Raw genomic sequence first — 18,708 nt, 5'->3', positions numbered from 1 at the left:
CGAGGCCTGGAAAAAGAGAAATAAACTCTGAGTGAAAGAAGGGCAGAGAGAACTGGAATTAGGTACAAATGGATTCAAGGCGAATTCACATTATAAAGACTATGGTAGAACCAAAAATAGGGATTGGCGTAGTCAGTGCTGAGAAATCTTTATTTAGTGTTATGTGGATTGCAGTTGTTCAATGCACTGCCTTATTTGATTCTCATGTCAACCTTAATATTATTGTGTTCATTTTGTACATGGAAGCAGTGTGACTCATTTTGGCTATAGACAAATTAGAATCAGTGACTTGTCAGATGGTTAGAAAGTGGTAGAGCCAGAAGAGGGGCTTGAACTTCTGACAACAGGCATGCACAGCTTAGCAATGGGGCTACATTCTGAGAAATGCATCGTTAGGTGAATAAGTTGTGAAAACATCATAGAATGCACTTACACAAACCTGGATGGTGGAGCCTACTACACACCTAGGCTGTACGATCTAGCCTATTGCTCCCAGGCTACAAGCCTGTACAGCATGTTACTGTACAAAACTACACAAAATTAACTGAAGCACACGACAAAATTATGCCATCAAGAGACAAATTAAATATGAGATATGAGGCTGCGTCTGGCACAACACAGCATACTCTTTTACAGCAAATGTTTTTTATATGTAGAAAGAGTATACTTTAACATAACAATAAAAAGTATAGTATAGTAAATACAGAATAGCATAGTCTTTATTACCATTATCAAGTATTATGTACCGTACATAGTTGCATTGCTGTAGTTTTACACGCCTGGCGGTGCAGTGGGTTTGTTTACCAGCATCACCACACACACGTGAGCAATGTGTCACACTACACCGTTACCGGGCTGTGGTGTCGCTGGTGTTCGGAATTTTTCAACTCCATCATAATCTTATAGGACCAATATTGTATGCCGTCTGCCTTGACTGTATTTTGTTACTACTCTTCACTCCACCCTCCTTTCTCAGGTTGCACCTTGGAAGTCAGATCTTCAGTTTTCTTTAAAGATGAGGGGCATTTGGGCGGAGTCTCAGTTGAGCAAAGGAGTAGAGGAAAGATGGAACTAAGAAGGGGTCAGTTTCCCCAAGCCGGACATGGACTCAGCAGGCAGAACTCCATCATCCCACTAATCCTGCAGGAGGGGGTCTTCATTTGTTCACTGGATGTGCTGCCGACACAGAGCTTGGGCTCTGACAGTCCTCAGGTGAACAGACATTATTTTTTGTTTGCTGACACTGAAAATCTCTTTTGATAGCTTATTACTGAGGCTCAGGTATGAGAACCAAGGAAAAGGCTTCCGTTGGAGATGCTGTGCGCACCTGCCTCCCGGGAGGCGTTGTTCCTAGTGCCTCAGGGCCTGGCAGCAGGAGCCAGAGGCAGCGGAGAACCTGGCTCTTCATCATGGTTGATCCTTGTGTTATTGCGTCTGCTGACCTGTTCTTACTTTGGAGGGCAATTACACATATTATTCACTCCAAGCTAAAGATCCCAACGCTCTCACCTTTCTTCATTAAGTGTGTTTTCTAATCCTCAAATCATACTGGCTTTATGACCTTGGGCAGGTCACCTAACCTGTCTGAGCCTCATGCCACATAACTCACAGGAGCATCGGAAGTGTTTTCTGGGAAAAGGACTTCTTGGCATTTGCAGTCACTGGCTGTGCTTCCAAGGATCTAAAATGCCTTGTCTTTCACACTGTCTGCTTTTGCTTTTCCTTCCCAGAGTCGAAAACATGCGAGCAAAGTCCGACTGTATTACATGCTTCACCCCAGGGACGGTGGGTGTCCTGCCAAGAGGCTCCGGTCAGAAAACGTGAGTATCTGGCACCTGATGATGTCCACAGACAATTTGTTGTGTTTGCTAAGAACTTTGTAGATTGAGGAATTATAGCCACACCCAGTTTAGTGTGAAAGCTAAGTGAGTAGGAACAGTTCTCATTAAGTATTATAGAAAATATTACATGTAAACAAGTGGTTTTTCTTTTTATGCCAGAACTTGCTGGTATGGTATTAGAGGACTTTTTGATGATACTGCACTGGGACTGTGCAGAGGTGCTGGGGGAGAGAGGCTGGTGAGGGGAGCCAGGAGCCATCAGAAGACAGAGCAGGAAGGACTCGACCTAGGGGCAAACCTGTCAGAAATAGCAGATACTTCGCTCTTTTTGTATTTTGTTTTTTCTTTGGTGTGGAAAACAGAATGCCAGTTTGTTAATATATAATGAGCACTGTACCATATCTTGCAAATAAAAATGCTCAGCATTTTTACTCAGCACCCCTTGCCTGGGAGAACATTTACTTGGGAAGTCGGAACAAAGGGTTTACTTTCGCCAGGTCAAGGCAAAGACTGATAAAATAAATATTTCTAGCAAGGCTTATTTTTCCTAATAAGTGGAAAATTATTTTTGTTTGAGCTGCTTTTTAAAATTAAGGTATCATTGACATACCATGTTATATGAATTTCAGGTGTACAACATAGTGATTTGACATGTATATATCTTACGATATGTGAACACCACAAGTCTAGTAATATCTGTCACTATGTAAAGTTATCCCACTATTATTCACTGCATTCCCTTCACCTTTTATACCCCACCCCCGCAACCATCAGTTTACTCTTTGTTTCCATGAGTCTGTTTTTTGCTTGTCTGTTTTGATTTTTAAAAAAAGATTCCACATATAAGTGAAATCATGTGATATTTGCCTTTCTCTGACTGATTTATTTCATTTAACATAATACCCTCTTGGTTCATCCATGTTGTTGCAAATGGCACGGTTTCATTATTTTTATTGCTGAGTAGTATTCCCTTGTATATCTGTACCACATCTCTATTCATGCATCTATCAATGGACATCTCCATTGCTGTCCTATTTCGGCTATCACTAGTAATGCTGCAGTGAAGATAGGGGTGCATAGATCTTTTCAAACTAGTGTTTTCATTTCTTTGGATAAATACGCAGCAGTGGAATTGTTGGGTCATATGGTAGTTCTATTTTTAGTATTTGAGGCCTCTCCATATCATTTTTAATAATGGCTGCACCAGTTTGCAGTCCCACTGACAATGAGTGGGATATTCATAGCCATGATAAACATGAGGATTCAAACAGAAATTCTTGCCCTTTGAGTTCCGAGGAGGCTGCAGGCATAGAATTTATATCCTACACTATCACTTAGGCTTGTGATCCTGTTTTCCTTTGCTGCCACATAGATGATTGTCTTCTTTATTAAAAATTGATACATAATCATTTGAAGAAACCTGACAAAAACTGTACTTGTGTAGTCTTCACAGGAGAAAAAGAGAGAGCAAGAGAAAGGCATATGGCCAAAGGTAGTGAGCATCAGAGCTGGTGCTGTTAACGAGTCCCAAACATGCCCTTCGCATCGCGGAGGACCTGCTCACACACACTCATCTGGAACACTGTGCAGTTTCCTTTACTGCCTTTGTGAAGCAGCAGCTAGAGCTTACTGGAGGAAAGGACGCCATGCAGACTTGGCAGGTGCTAAGAAGTGGGACTGAGTCTAGTTCTGTCAGTGCTCAGTTTTATGACCTCGGACAAATCATTGATCTCTGTGAGCCTCGGTTTCCTCAATATGGCTATAATAATCAGACTTTCCTCACTGGACTTTTGTAAATATGAAATGAAAGAATAGGTAATGAGGTGCACTGTTACCTATCAGGCACAGAGGAAAAGAGAGATAAATAAGACACAGACTTGTCTGAAAGAAACTCATAATATAGTGAGGGAGATTAACATTGTATAAAATAGCTATAATGCCACAGTGTAGGTGTTTATTAACGTCCTTCACACACAAAGTCCCATGGAAACAAAGAGCAAGTGGATTGTGCCAGGGCTATCTTACTCAAGAGTTGGCATTTGAATTGGGGTCTTTGGGATTGAATGGATTGTGCTGGATGGAGGGGACGGAGTGAGAAGGGGAGACAAGTGCATTCCATCAAAAGAACTTAGTAAAGCACGGAGAGTAGGCCTAGGCCAGCTTTATGTTATCTCAGAGTTTTTGAGCTACTGGAGTCATGCTTTCCATCAGGTATCTATTAGAAGAGAGACAGAATTGTTTTTTATTTTTTTCCTTTGAAATTATCCAGCAAGGGTGCCTGTATTGCTTCATTCAATAACCATGTAGTGTCTTATCCTAATTAGTCAGAAACGTTGGGTTCAGGGACATTCGACAGTTAGCTCTTAAACACAGATAGGTTTCTATCCACCCAAGTTCTGATCATGAATGTTGCACTCATCTGAGCTCCTAGGGAGCGCTCGGTCAGGCAGACAGAAAGGTCTCTAGATCTCAGGCTAGTGCTCCTCCCAGACATGGTCTCTCCACTCTGGTCAGACCCATGATTCACCCCACTCAGGCTCTGATTCTTCCAGTAACCTTGAGGTCAGTTTATTGAGTGGAAAATCTTTGGGTTTTAGAGTAAGAAGTATTTGCAAAGGTTTGAGGACTTTTTTTCTATGATGTATCTGGGTTTGAAAACTTTGACCTACCATTAATTTATTTATTAAATCATTTTTCTCTAACTTATTAATCATAGTATTAAAGCAAATCAGTGAACAAGAAAAGCAACATAATAATCTTACTTTTGAAAGAGATGGTTGGTGCTTTTATCAGGCTCTGCATGCATTTCACAGGTGAACATATGGTTTCCACCAGGCATTTTGATACACTGGATAAAGTGCAGAGGCCACCCCCGTCCCTCTCCAGGGCTCTGAGAGTCAATGTTGGTAATTATTTGGACCAATTTTATTTTGTACAAACTCACACCTAAGTGTTGAGAGACTGAATATTCCAAGGGACAATGGCAAGGCCGTATATGAAAATAGAATGTTGTCTAGAAAAGCAAGCCATTAATGTACAGTGACCAGCCCAGAAAGCCTGCCTACATCAGACTTAGAGGAAGTCTGAACACTGTCTTTAGTAACCACCCAGGAAGCCAGGCAATAACCCCTGTAACAATAGGCTCCAAACGGACAGGACTTGATTACTACCTTTTAGCTTCCCTAATTTTTGTCCCCACTTCCAACTTAGGACCAACCAGAAAAAGCCACATATACATCCTACCCGACCTCATAGGCAATCCTCTTCTGGTTAACCCACCTACAGCTTCCCACACCAATAGCCTCCACTAGGGGACACCTGAAACCTCTTCTGTTTTCATTATAAAGCTGTTAACTTTTCTGCTTGCTTTTGAGTCTCCTTCAAATACAAGTGATGGTGGCCGATTCTTTGCTATAGCAAGCTCTGAATAAATAATCTTTCTTGTGCTCATTTGTTTGGTCTTTATTTCCACAGGGTTATAAAACAGGATAACAATAATAACTAATATACAAGTTTGTCATAAGGCCCAACTGAGGTAACTCATTTATTTAGTACTTTGTTTTCAAAGTTCTTTCTGTGTGCATTATTATCATCACTGATCCTCTTCCCACCAACACCCTGTGTTCTTGGAAGGATGTAACCCTTTTTATCATTAGCTTCTCTATTCCTGCCCATGTTTGTACCTGCCCTGTTTCCAGGGGCTGTGACAAGTTTGCATCCTAGTGTTACCTGATGGAGAGCAGTTTCCTGGTTGCCCTGAATGTCCAAGTGAGTGGCTTCTAAAGAGAGAGAAAACTCGTTGCTAACTTTCCAAACCCTTCCCTCAATGATTCCTAAAATTGATGGGGCTGGTGAATAATGGCAGTCATCCTTCCCTTTCCCTTCTTAGCCCCTGGAATGCTTAGTAACTCCAAATTTACATGCAGATGAGCGGAAGGCAATGGTTATTACAAAGTCCTCTTGCCATTTCTACTCCAGGTGATTTGACCTTCTGTTGTTATTGTTGTTTAAAAACTTAAATTGAGCCCTGGCCGCTTTGGCTCAGCAGTTAGAGCATCAGCCCTCGGACCAGAAAGACCTGGGTTTGGTTCCCTGTAAGGGCATGTACCTCGGTTGCAGTTTGTCCCTGGCCCTGGTTGGGGCCATGTGGAGCCTGTGTGTCTCTCTCACCTCGATGTTTCTCTCTCTCTCTCTCTCTTCCTCCTTCTCTCTCTCCCACTCTATCTGAAGATGAATGCAAAAATGTCCTCGGGTGAGGAAAAATAAATAAATAAAAATAAAAACTTAAATCTATTTTTGTCTCCTGTCCTGGCATTTCTAGCTTTGAAAATTCTTCCTTCACTCCCAGACAGTGTGGCTCTGTGGTTGAGCACTGACCCATGCACCAAGAGGTCATGGGTTCGATCTCTGGTCAGGACACATGCCCAGGTTGTGGGCTTGATCCCCAGTGGGGGGCATGCAGGAGGTGGCCAATTGATGTTCTCGCTCATCGATGTTTCTATCTCTCTCTTCTTCTCCCTTCTTCTCTCTTTAAAATCAATAAAAGAAAAAAAATTAAAATTCTCCTTTCACATGCTTTTATGTTTTAGAACCCTCCTTTCGATCTTCTAGTTTTTTATCCCCTGCAATTTTAGAGCAAGACATTTTCTCCTTGATGCCACAGAGTATAATCACATGTGAAATAAATTGTTAGAGTTGATTGCTGTGGAGGACTTTCAGTTTCCCCTGAGTCCGGGCCAAAAAGGGGCTTTGGAAATCCTCTCGTGCCCCGAGAGTCTGTGTTGCACCAAAGGCCCTTTTTATTATCTTCTTAACCATGGGTCACATGCTTTGAAATCAGTCATCTGTTTGCATTTCTAAGTAAAAAGGTGCAACCAATTTGTACTTTGTTTTTGTCCTGTAAAGATAACTAACTGCCAATCCAAATCTCTAGTCAGTATTAAATAAACAGTGTTTTTACATGGAGTTAATATAATTCCTTCTAAGTAGAGAAACTTGACATTTGGTTAGTCTGATCAGGCTTATCAAGCCTAAATATTCACCTGATTTTCCTTAGGTCTGAAGTATTCAGCATAGCTCGAGAACCTCCTATATTATTTTCACAGATACCAAAACATCCCAGATTTTAAATTGGGAGAACTTAATCTAATCTATCCCCCTCCCCTTGCCCTATTACAAAGGGGAAAATAAAGGCCAAAGAAGTACCGTGCTTTGTCCAAATTGGTCAGGCCTGAGATGAAGACTCGCTCTGCTTCCCGAAGTCCTATCCCAGGCTTCTTCCACAGATCTTGAAATTGTATCTTAGTTTTAGGCATTGAAGCCATCGCTGGGTCCAGAGCTCAGAGCACTGTGGTTCTGGGGCAAAGTAATAATAGTAACTGTCGTTTATCAGGCCCTTCCCTAGGTTCTAAATGCTTACATACGTGAACATACAGAATTTAAGCCTCCCAAATTCTGTACAAGGTACCCTCAGAGAAGCAACCTGAAACAGAGAGGTTAAGCAACTTGACTCTGGTGACATAGCTGGTCAGTGGCATAGACAAGGCAGAGACAATATAAAACAAAACAAAAGGAAATTTCCTCTGGGACTGCAAACTAGCCCACCATGTCACTTCATGAGACAGTAGCCAGCGCCTACTTACTGCCTGTTCCAGGGGCTGATGGTGCAAAGCTGAAAAGACATGGAACCTTCAACAGAAATCAGGATCTCGTGTGTGGGGGAGTCTTTTAACACAGTGTGATAAGTGCTACTATAGACACAGGCCTGGGCTACCATCTGAGCACCGGTGAGGGGTCCCAGCCTCTCCTGGTAGGATGGGACAGGGCAAGGTTCCCTAGAGAAAGTGGCCCTGAGCTGACTTCTGAAGGATAGGTGTGGGTGAGCCCAATGAGCCGTGGGAAAAGGCTCCTCTGAGTTTGGCGTCAACATGAGTAATGTCTTTAGGGAAGTAAAATCCAAAGGTATTGCTCGAGCATAAAGTGCTAGACTCTGTAAGCTTCCTGGGGCTGCTGTAACAAATTACTACAAACTGGGTAGCTTAAAACAACATAAATTTGTTCTCTCATAGTTGTATCAGCCACAAGTCTAAAATCAAGGTTTAGGCAGGGCCTCCCTCTGGAGGCTCTGTTTGGAAATCAGATCCAATCTTCTCTCCTTGCGGCTGGTGGTCACTGGCCATCCTTGGTGAACCGTGGCTGCAGCTGTAACACACCAACCTGCCTTCTGTGTATCCTTCCCTCTTCTAAGGCTGCCAATTATTGGATTTAGGGCCCACTACAATCTAGTATGACCTCATCCTAACTAATTAATCTGCAAAGACTTTATTCCAAATAAGGTCCCACGTCTGAGGTGGACATAAATTTTAAGGGGACAGTTTTCAGCCAGCACAGAAGTGAAGAAAAACTTGAGGTTGGCAGTATTATACAAATGAAGTGTCTTCTTGAAGGAGAAGAAGAAAATAAATATGAACAATAAAATGGCATTTAATACATATCTATCAGCAATTGAATCTACAAACAAAATGAGCAAGCAGAACAAAAACAGACTCATAGACACAGAGAACTTATTGTTGCTTGCCAGATGGGTGGGGGCTGGGGGGGTTGGGTGAAAAAGATGAAGGAACTAAGAAGTACAAATTGGTTGTTAGACTGATGAATCTCAAAGGGAAGGGGGGAGGGAGGGCGGGATGAGATAAACCAAAGAACTATGCATATAGGCATAACCGGTGGACACCAACAATAGCATAGGGAAAGCAGGTGGGGGGCGGGATTGGGGAGGAGGGGGTCAATGGGAATAAAGGGGGGCACATCTGTAATACATTCAACAATAAAGATGAGTTAAAAAAATGAGGTTGGGATGGTGAACAAATGTACAGACCTATACTGTGCATAATATTGACATTTACTTTGTTAATAGTAACCTTCTCAAAGGTAAGTGCATTTACCCACATCTGCTGTGTGCTTTGGCTCCCAGCTGTGCACTGAGAGCTGGAAGGGGGATTCTGGCCCTGGCTCTGCTACAACGTCCTCTGCACTTTCTAAACTGTAATTGCCAAGGTTTTAATTAGTTACTGCCCCGCCTGCCTCTCTGAAGGGGCTCAAGAAAAGCTTCCTGTTTGTGAAGTTGCATTATAAATGCAAAGGGTATGTGAAGTGTTATTTCACAGAATTTTGTGAGGTCTGTAATCTAGAAATGGATTTTACATTTTCAAATGTCTAGGGGAAACATCCAAAGAACAATAATATATTGTGATGCATTGATTTCATAAAATTCAAATTTTAATGTTCGCGAAGAAGTCCTGTTGGAACATCGCCACGCTCAGTCCTTTGCGGGTGGTCTGTGGCTCCTTTCTCCACAGCAGCAGGGCTGAGACCTGGCAGCAGAGACTGCACCTCTCCAAGCCTGAAATACAGGGCGGGCGAAAGTAGGCTGCTGTGAGTACGTGAAATAGAGTGTGTTCTTGAATTATTGTTCTTTATTAATTATTGTATTATTTATTTGCGTCACAACTGTAAACCAACTTTTGCCAATCCTTGTATTTACTCTCCGAGGAGAACATTTCCTCACAGCAAATGTTTGCTGAGCCCTGTGTGGAGTGGATGACTTTGGTGAAGGAAGAGGAGGCCTTGTCACTCCTCTGAATGACCCGTTGGGGACATTCCAGACTCTAAAGCTGCCTTGTGCTGTGGTCCTTGTGAGTTTTAGTTTAGGAGTGGCCAACATTGAAGGTTTTGCTCTATGGAAGCATCATTCCAAACCCCTAAGCTAAAATTGGCATCATTGCTTTCTGCTCTGTTTCTTTCAAGGCAGATAGTTTGAAATTTATGAACAGGTTCTGTTGTAAGAACTTGCTCAAACCCTGAAAAACCGTGGGAACAATGATGATGGTTTGTTTCTTCCACCACCTACACATCAAACTCAACTTATGGTAACCCAAACTCCTGAGTTTTCTGAGAAAATAATGATTTAGAATATTCTTTCTTGTCACTACACACATCAATAATATCTCCTGGAAAGACTAATATTTCCTTTCCACACTGTACCCCAAAGTGGAATAAAAACCTTTGTTAAACAGACACGATCTTTTTGATCTAAATGGAGAAAACAGAACTCCTCATTGATTCATTGCACAGTCCGGTACTTCAGCTGTACATGTCTTTCTAGCCCTGAGACTAGGTCTCTAGCTTGGGACTCTGGTTCTGAAACTCATTTATACTGAAATATATATACATCATAGTTATTACCTCTATGCAAATATGATCTAGAGGAGAAAAAAGAAGGATTCCCCCAAAGACAGCTATGAAAGTAATTTTTTTAAACAGTGTAGTTGATACCATGGGTCTTTGATTATTGAAAGCCTTCTTGCCTCCATCCTATCCCCTGTAACTTCATTATTCTATTGTTGACATATTATTGGATACATTCTCTTGTTAGCAGACCACTTATTAAGCTCTCTTTGTGTGTCAGGCCATATATTAAATACTTGGTAAATATTTCATTTGAATTTTACAATTGCAAGTAGGAATCTTTATTGCTTCCATTTAAAAATCTGAAGAATGAAGTGTGGGTCAAGTATCTTATCCAAAATTGCACACCTGGTAAGTGATATAGTCAAGATTAAAAAACAAAGAGAGTTTGTCTCTAGAACCTGAGCTCTGTATGACTATGCATTCTTTACTCATTTATTCTTTTCTTTAAGAAATATTCATTGATTACCTACTCAGAGTCAGGTACTATGGTGATTGCTGAGAATTTAATGGTGATTGAAACAGCTATAGTTTCTGTTTGTAAATGTTTACAGTATAGTAGGAGATATAGAAATTAATTTTTAAGGATCGTACAAATATACAAATAAAGGAAAGGAATGGAAAAGCATAGCATGGGGAATTATAAGGTCTTTGGGGTTAGAGAAAGCTTCCTGAACAAATGATGCTTCAGCTGTGTCTGAAGACGAGTAAAGATTAACCAGCTGAGGAGGTGAGGGGAGACAGGGGGATTTCTGGCAGAGGGAACAGCATGTGCAAAGCCTCTGCAGTCGGGGGCATCATAGCACACCTAAGGAATGAAGAGGAAGCCAGCATGGCTAGTGTCGGAGACAGAGGCAGGCAGAGCTGCGAGACGCGTAGAGTGGGTTGATGGGAAAGAGGAGAGATGGTGTCCTACCAGGCTTTCAGTAGCTCACCGGAAGACTTCGCACTTTGATGAGGGTCATGGCAGCGGTGAAAAATAATGTGAGAGATAATTCGGTAGGTAAAAATGGATGAACTGAATACTGGGTGTCAAAGAGAAGATGGTTTTTGAATGACCTTCAGGTTTAGAACTTGCAGTATTAGGTGGCAGCTGTCTCTTCCTGCAGCCACAATAACCTTCATTTCTAAGGCCATGACCCAGACAGCAGAAAGATCTGAGAAGCAGGAAGGGAAGCAAGGAAAACCCTTTCTCCAGATGGCTCCATGTTGATCCAGGCTGAGCAGGACTAAAGTTGGATAAAGGTAAATTTGCCTGCAGCCAAGGGGTAGGGGCAACAAGGGAGAAGAAAGTGGTGGAGTTTTGTTCTCAGAACTTCTACTCAGTCACGTCTTTCTATTTCTTTGATAGAGGGTGAGGCCAAGCCAGGGGCTGGCCCAGGATGTGCATCCTACAGAGGCACAGGCTAGAGATACCCTACAGGTGCGCTGATGTCCAAAGGCAGGGCAGTATATTAAGGGAGCTCAAGGCAGTCACTACATGGGGTTGAAAATAATACCAGAACCCTGAAATCCTAGACTAAGCCAGCAGAAAGTTGTCTGGAGGGTTTCCAGAGAGGGATGGAGAAATTGGCAGTGGTCAGATTCATGCTTCCAGCAAGAGAACTGGGGTCATTTTAACAGCTCAGATGTGGTCATGGGGCCTTGGTCCACTGACTCCCAGAGGGTTCATCCTCTTCTTCCTTAGTTTAAAAGGCAGAGCTGGTAGGACCCAGGGAGCACAGTTTTAGACTTTATGATGGTAGGGTCCTTACCTTATTTATCTTTGTCCCTTAACATTTCACACAGAGGGGTTTTATACATGATTGTTTATATTTTAATAATAAGATATTGTCCTGTTATTTTTCTTTAAAACAATTATGACTTCAAAATATAATTTTAATAAAAAATGATCAATTGTCTGGAAAGTCTTGTAGAGCATTTTCATGAAATCATACTTGAGGTATATACCTAAGAACGTGCCTTTGTTAAAAGAATATTTTGTGAAATTGGGTTTGTTCAAGAAAATATGAAGGTTATGAACAGTTTCCAAAAGAATCTTCACCAAGTTCTTGGCTTTTTGTAGGTCATCCTCAAAAGGCCAAGAACCTCTGCTCTCTGGGTTCTACCAGCTGAGGAGAGGGGGAGTCAGTTCTTGGAGGATGTATTCTCACAGCACATGCTGGTCTCTCCAGCAACTGCTTCTGATCAGGACCTACATGTTCCAAGTCCATTTCCCCCCTGTGAAACCCTGCTCCCGTATTTGCTGTCTCTGTCATTAGTCACTGCCTGCTTTCTCCAGTCTGTCCTTGAAGATTGACCCTATTTTACCATGAATCAAGGCTGTTAGTACAGGTGTCGAGGTGGAGCTAACAGAGGTAGATGTCCTTCTTGGTTCCCAACTCTCTTTCACGTGTCACTGAGGAAGTTCTTCTCTGGAGGACGTTTTGGTGCTGACTCCAGGAGTAAAGAGATTGAGCACGTCTATTGGATGATCTCAAGCCATGGAAGAGTCTAGGTCCAATTCCTCAGCATATGTCTTTCACTTTTCACATTAAATGAACCCTTGAAAATGAATCAGAATATGTTTTGTTTAGGATAGTTTAAAGATTTCTGGTGACTGTGGACTTCAAAATTGCTGTTTGTTCTATGATCGTGACTCTAACTCCAGCTCTGAAACATTTGATTGTATGTTGGGTTTTCTTTTTGAGGGGTTTACAGGGGGACACAAGAGCCTCTCAGCACAGTTTGATGACTCACTAGCCTGTGGCAGCTGGGGTCTTCACTTCCCTTTCTGCTATGCTTTCTCTCTCCAGTGTCTATATTATCTCAAGCACATATTTCCTGTCTCAAAAAAAATTTTTTTCCTTGATAGACAGATTTCCTTGATTAACATGCCAAAATCTCAAAAAACCTGTCTTTCTTTTTTTCCTTTTCTCTTAAGTCCCAACTCTTTCTTGAAAAAAAATTTATCACTCTCTTTTAATCAAATATCTTTCCTTATGTGTCTGGGTCCATTTATCTTCATCTCTTCCCCAGCTGCAGGGAGGGGTGTGAGAGAGAGAATCGTGCCTCCCTTCCTTCCTTTGTCCTACACAGCACAGTGAGTCTTTACTCTCATGCAGCTATGTCATAAATCATACCTGCTGTCTTCCCATTAAGTGACCCCGAATGCCCATTCTTTTTCTTTTTAGTAACCTTTGGGCATTCCTCAGGCTCAGAATGTTATTCTTGTAGAACAAAGAAGTTGGTTTCCTTCACTACATCGTGCCTTGTGACTGTTTGGCTTTGTTTAGGTTGATATATTCTTTTAGGAATATATGTGTGTGTGTGTGTGTGTGTGTGTGTGTATACTTTTTTCTTCTTGCCTTGGAACCAGCCAAGGGTCGTGACATTAGAATACAAGATATATTTATAACTTTATGTGACCTGGATTTGGTGCAGGTAATGCCAAGACAATGATGGATGTCTCCTGATACACACCAGAAAGACTTGCAAAAATATGTTTGAAAATAGAGATGATGCACTGAGCTCTACTAATTTGAAGTAAAATGTCTCTTTGAACTTGGATCCGGCAAACCTATGTTGTGCACCTGCCCTGTGTCACAGAGGCACTGGGCGCTCTGCATATGTAATCTTAGGTAATTCTCAGAACATTTTATCACAGGAGCATTGCTGTGCCCTTTATAAGTGAGATAAAGAAGGTTCAGAGGACAGCACAAACACAGATTCAGAACTAAGTTCATCTAATTCTAGTACGTTGTTCATTCTGCTACCTCCCTGGGGCAGCCTTTGATGAACTGCATTTTTTTATTTGTAAGAACACACTTTTACTCCTGGCTCAGCCATTTCAATATGTCAGTGACATTAGTAGTTCTAAGTTCCTGTAAAACATCCTTGACGGGAGTGACTCAAGGAATCCTTCCACTCAGAGCCTGCAGTGGGCTGGGGCAATGTTCATCGGGTCATCCTAATCATGTCCTTTTCTTCCCACATCCCTACTGAGAGTTGAGGGCCTTACTGATTGGAAATCTGAGGGGTCAGACTCAGTTCAGTGTAATGTAAGGAAAAGGCATAGGTTTTGGGAACTGCCCTGTGATCCAACTCCTGCTAGCTGGGTGACCTTGGTCAAATGATGGCAGCCACCTGTCTGTTTCAGGACGACTATGAAGAATAAATGTGATCATGTAAACGTCAAGCAGGCAGCACAGGCCTGGTGAAGGATGGGTGCTCAGCAACTGTAACTTCTTTCTCTTTTCTAATAGACCAGATGATCGTGAGTCTTGATTTGATGGGGGAAAACACACACACACACACACACACACACACACCCCAGACTGATTAGAATGTGCAGCAGCACAGGCCTGGTGAAGGATGGGTGCTCAGCAACTGTAACTTCTTTCTCTTTTCTAATAGACCAGATGATCGTGAGTCTTGATTTGATCGGGGAAAACACACACACACACACACACACACACACACACACACACACCAGACTGATTAGAATGTGCTAGTGGGGAAATTCAATGCTCTGTATTCTAGGACTAAATGCTGCTGACAGATACATTTTCTGCAGTAGCCCTAAGTAATTGACAAGGAACTAGAACAACAGAGAGAAAATATTACAGTGTTCAATAACATTCTTGTTTTAAAGAACCTAAACTAATTCAAAGAGTGAAAAATATGGTGTTGGCATTTGCACATCAGAGCTTTGCTTGGAGGAACACGTATGTCTTGTCATTACTTGGCCTTTATCCAGCCTCAGTATTTAAGTCCAGCCAGCAGAGAGTTAGATCTCTGGAACAGCTTTGAATAACAGCACGCAAAACTTCAGCACGCTCACAGTACAGGGGTTGTACCCCCTCCCTTTTGCTCACGGTGGTATTATTCTGTCATGGCACAGTGACTTCAATAGATACTAAAAATGTGTCTGCTTTAGCGGGTTATTCCTGAAGCCCCATTGAAACCCTCTGTGGAAGCATATGGAGGGAACGGGCACGGTGCTATTACTTGCTTGTGAGAGGAACTGTTCCTCTTGATCTGTGTGTGACATTGTATAGCCAATCATCTCATAATTATGTATAATTATCTATTAGCTTTGTCTTTTGGTCAAACAGATTTAAAAGAAAAAATATGCAGAAAATGAGATTATTTTTATTGTAATTTCCTGATGGAAAAAGGCATTTTTCTTCAAAGTTATTAACTTGGTTTTATAGTTGACCTTTAAAGGAATGCCTGTGATTTCAGGTACTCAGGAGCTCAGCAAATATTATTCTCCATATAATTTAAATAGTCATTATAGTTTGGGCTATCAGCACTGAATATATATTGTAAGAGTGGTTTTTTTTTTTTAATTTTTGATATTTTATTGTAAAAGAAAAAAAATTGTTTCATTGATGCATTGAGTGATGGTTGACCTTTTCTTATGAAATTTCTCTTCACATTTCAATTGTTCATAATCTTAGAAGGTCACTCGTTGGCATTAGCAACCCCGAGAATGAATGCTCATGGTGTCACATCCTAGAACTGACAAATTAGTTTGTTTGATCTCTCATTATCCATTATATCCATTGTTGTAATGGGAATGGAAAAATTCAAGATAGAACTATGACTTGAAATTTCCTGAACACCATGAAGTAAGTGTGTTTAGTGTATCTTTCCTGTCCATTCCTCTCTTTATTCAGACCCCCTTGTATATTGTGTGTGTGTGTGTGTGTGTGTGCGCATCATGATACACTGTCCTCGGCAGTAGTGCTCTGCTTTCATAGCTAAAGAGGCAAAATGGGAGTAAAGAGAAGGCAGGGAGGGAGAAGGGGGAAAGTAGAGTGCAACCAAGGCAAAGGTAAAGTTAAATTGTAACCAAAGAATATCTGAGCCTGGAAGGGATGTTAAGGCTCTTGGTGCAAATCTTGTCATCTAGAAGTAAAACAGAAAAGCTATAGTCCTTGTCTGCACTTTTTGGACTTGAAGAAAGGCTGAGTGGTCTTGGATGAGTCACCTTCCTGGACTGTTACCTCTCTGGACCAACTTGTTGCTTTCCAATTTTAATAACATGTGATTTAAATATTCTCTGGGGTCCAACATTATGATTGGTAAATAAACTGGATTGGTAGATTGTTTATAATTTCAGATATTTCTGTTCTTTTCTATGCGGTAATTATTCACCTATATGATCTATGAACCAGTGTTTTGTCCTATTCCAGATGTAGAATAAGTGGTGAGCAAAGCCCAACGGAGACAAGGTCTCTGCCCTCAGTTGAAAATGGCCCCTCCGAGAGGTACTGTGGGTGAGTGGGCATGATGCCCAGAGAGATCATTCAGGAGAGCCGACCTACCTGGGAACTGAAGGAAGGTTTCTCCTGAGCAGTGATTCCTAAGTGGCATCTAGTGATTTCTGAGGTGCACAGACATCAGATGGGGAAAGAAGTACGAAAGATCATTCCAGGGAGAGGGAACAGTATTTACGAACGTTTGGGGAGGGATAGAAGGCAGGTGAGCATGGCTAGGGCAGAACAAAGCAGAAGTGGTGGTAGAAGAGGCAAGAAGGAGCGCTAAGTAGGAGCCAGACCACTGAAGTTTTTAGGGGAAGGGTGAGGATGTAATTTATCATCCAAACTGGGACACTTCGGAGAATGAAAGGGCACTATTAATAGTGAAACTGGAACAACAGGTGTGACCTGATAGGTATGATTAAGGACTCTATTCAAAAGCTATTGACAAAAGTTTTTGTCTTTGAAGTACAATGAAAATCCCTTGAGGAATGTAACCCAGGAGACTGAAATGATCAGATTTGGCATTTAAAAGTCACTCTGTCTTAATGTGGGGAAAAGATTGAAGGAGGTCCCAGAGGAGAGTGAGTGGACCTGTTAGGATTGTAGAGGTCTAGGAGAGTTGGGACTAGGGTGAAAGAAGTGGAGATTAGGAGGAGTGATCAGATTTGAGAGAAGTTTCAAGTCAATATCTTCAGTGATGGAGAACTGATTTCAGTAAAGGCCCTAATTTCTTCCTACCTCCTTGTATACATGCTCTTCTGGGCTTGAATACAATATCCACTGGTTCTGGGCTTGACTAAGCAGTTTTCATTGACCCGTAAAATACTAGCAAATGTACCACAAGGAGAGCCAGGAGAACATGTGCGCCTTGCACGTAGACTTTTGATGCTCTTAGTCTCTGACAACCAGTGTGAGCCAACTGATGAGAGGATGAGAAAACATGTAGAGAGACGTAGAGGCCATCAGAAACCTCAGTAACCAGAGCTAGCCACCAAATGGCTGGCTGCAAACTCGGAGAGTAGGTGCCGCTGGCTCATAACAGGAGGGCCACTTAGCTGAGCCCTGCCCAACTTGCTGACCTGCCAAATTATGCACTAGATAAAATAGTTGTTGTTTTAAACCATTATGTTTTGAGTTGATTTGTTCCATAGCAGTAGATACAGAAGCGTTCATTGAGAGAAAAATCTCAAAGAAGACCAGGTTTGGATTAGACAGTTTAGTTTAGACATGCTGGCTTTGAGGAGCAATTAGAACATTTAGGAAGTTATATCAAATGGGAGTGGGGATGTGTGTCTGAAGCTCAGAGGAGACACTTGGGTGAGAGGTAGGTATCTGTGTGTGATGTGTGTAGCTGGGAACATCTAGGGAAAGAGTGTGAGAGGAGAAGAATGAGGAGGGGAGAGGAGAGAAAGGGAGAGAAGGGGAAGGGAGTGGAGGGGAAGCAAGGAGAGTCTAGAAACCTATTGCTGGAAAGACAAGGAGGCCACAAAGGAGACATGGAAGAAACAGGCATAGAGTAGGAGGAAAACCAGGAATGCGTAGTGTAAGGGAAGATTAACTGATTGCTATCAAAGCAGTGATAGAGGATAAACAGCTACAAAACAAACATTTTATGCATTTTATTACTGTATATTCAATAAAACAATACTGAGTGGTCTATTTTTGCTTCCCCAAGAGGGGAATTGAGTGATGAGCAATATGAGATATCAAATGTCCCCTTGCTTTTTTGCCTTCTGGCTCATGGGTCCAGAGGACAGTGGTTTTGATTACCTAGAGAAGGCAGAGGAGAAATCTGTTCTCTGGCTGGATTAGGGTGATGTTGCCTGGAAGCTCTCACTCTGGGCACAATCTAAGGAACATGTTGCTTGTGTCCTCTTGCTGCACCTTCATTCCCTCTTAGGCCCATGTGCTTGACTCTCAGGTGCTCTCTCCCCCTCTCCTCCAAAGCCTTGCTTTGGGAAAAGACTTTATAAGCTTGTTCATACTAAGGTGCAAATGACTGATTAGCTTAAGTCTTCTGTTTTGTTCAGACCACTGAGTCTTTTTTTTTCTTTAATTAATTTATTTTTGTACAGATGTTTCTCCTTTTTCCCCCATGAACACCTTCTTCCCTTTCCCACCTCCTCTCCCTGTGTCCTGCCCCCAGCACTGTTGTCTGTGTCCATTAGTTATGCTTATATGCACAAGTCCTTTGGTTTATCGCTTTCCTCACCCCACCCCCTCTTCTGAAGATTGTCAGTCTGAACCCTACTTCTATGTCTCTGGGTCTATTTTGTTCATCACCTTAGTCTTGAAGTCATATCTCTGTGTTCTGGGTAGTGCCGTTATTTGAGTGAGGGGGAAATGTTGTAATATGTCACTTATTTGGG

At 41.9% G+C, this 18,708-nt stretch overlaps 1 protein-coding gene across 1 annotated transcript in view; it reads left to right on the top strand.

Annotated features, from left to right (window-relative positions):
* ZMAT4 (zinc finger matrin-type 4) overlaps positions 1-18,708 on the top strand; it is a 321,685-nt gene that overhangs the window by 129,305 nt on the left and 173,672 nt on the right. The window contains exon 3 of the mRNA XM_036249781.1: positions 1,731-1,820. Coding sequence (XP_036105674.1) covers positions 1,731-1,820 — 90 coding nt within the window. The remainder of the gene's footprint in view (positions 1-1,730; positions 1,821-18,708) is intronic.

This window comes from Molossus molossus, unplaced genomic scaffold (assembly GCF_014108415.1).
Source record: "Molossus molossus isolate mMolMol1 unplaced genomic scaffold, mMolMol1.p scaffold_m16_p_9, whole genome shotgun sequence".
Classification (NCBI taxonomy): Eukaryota; Metazoa; Chordata; class Mammalia; order Chiroptera; family Molossidae; genus Molossus; species Molossus molossus.
The sequence above is the reverse complement of the archived record's forward strand: the minus strand, read 5'-3'. Positions and strand labels throughout refer to the sequence as shown.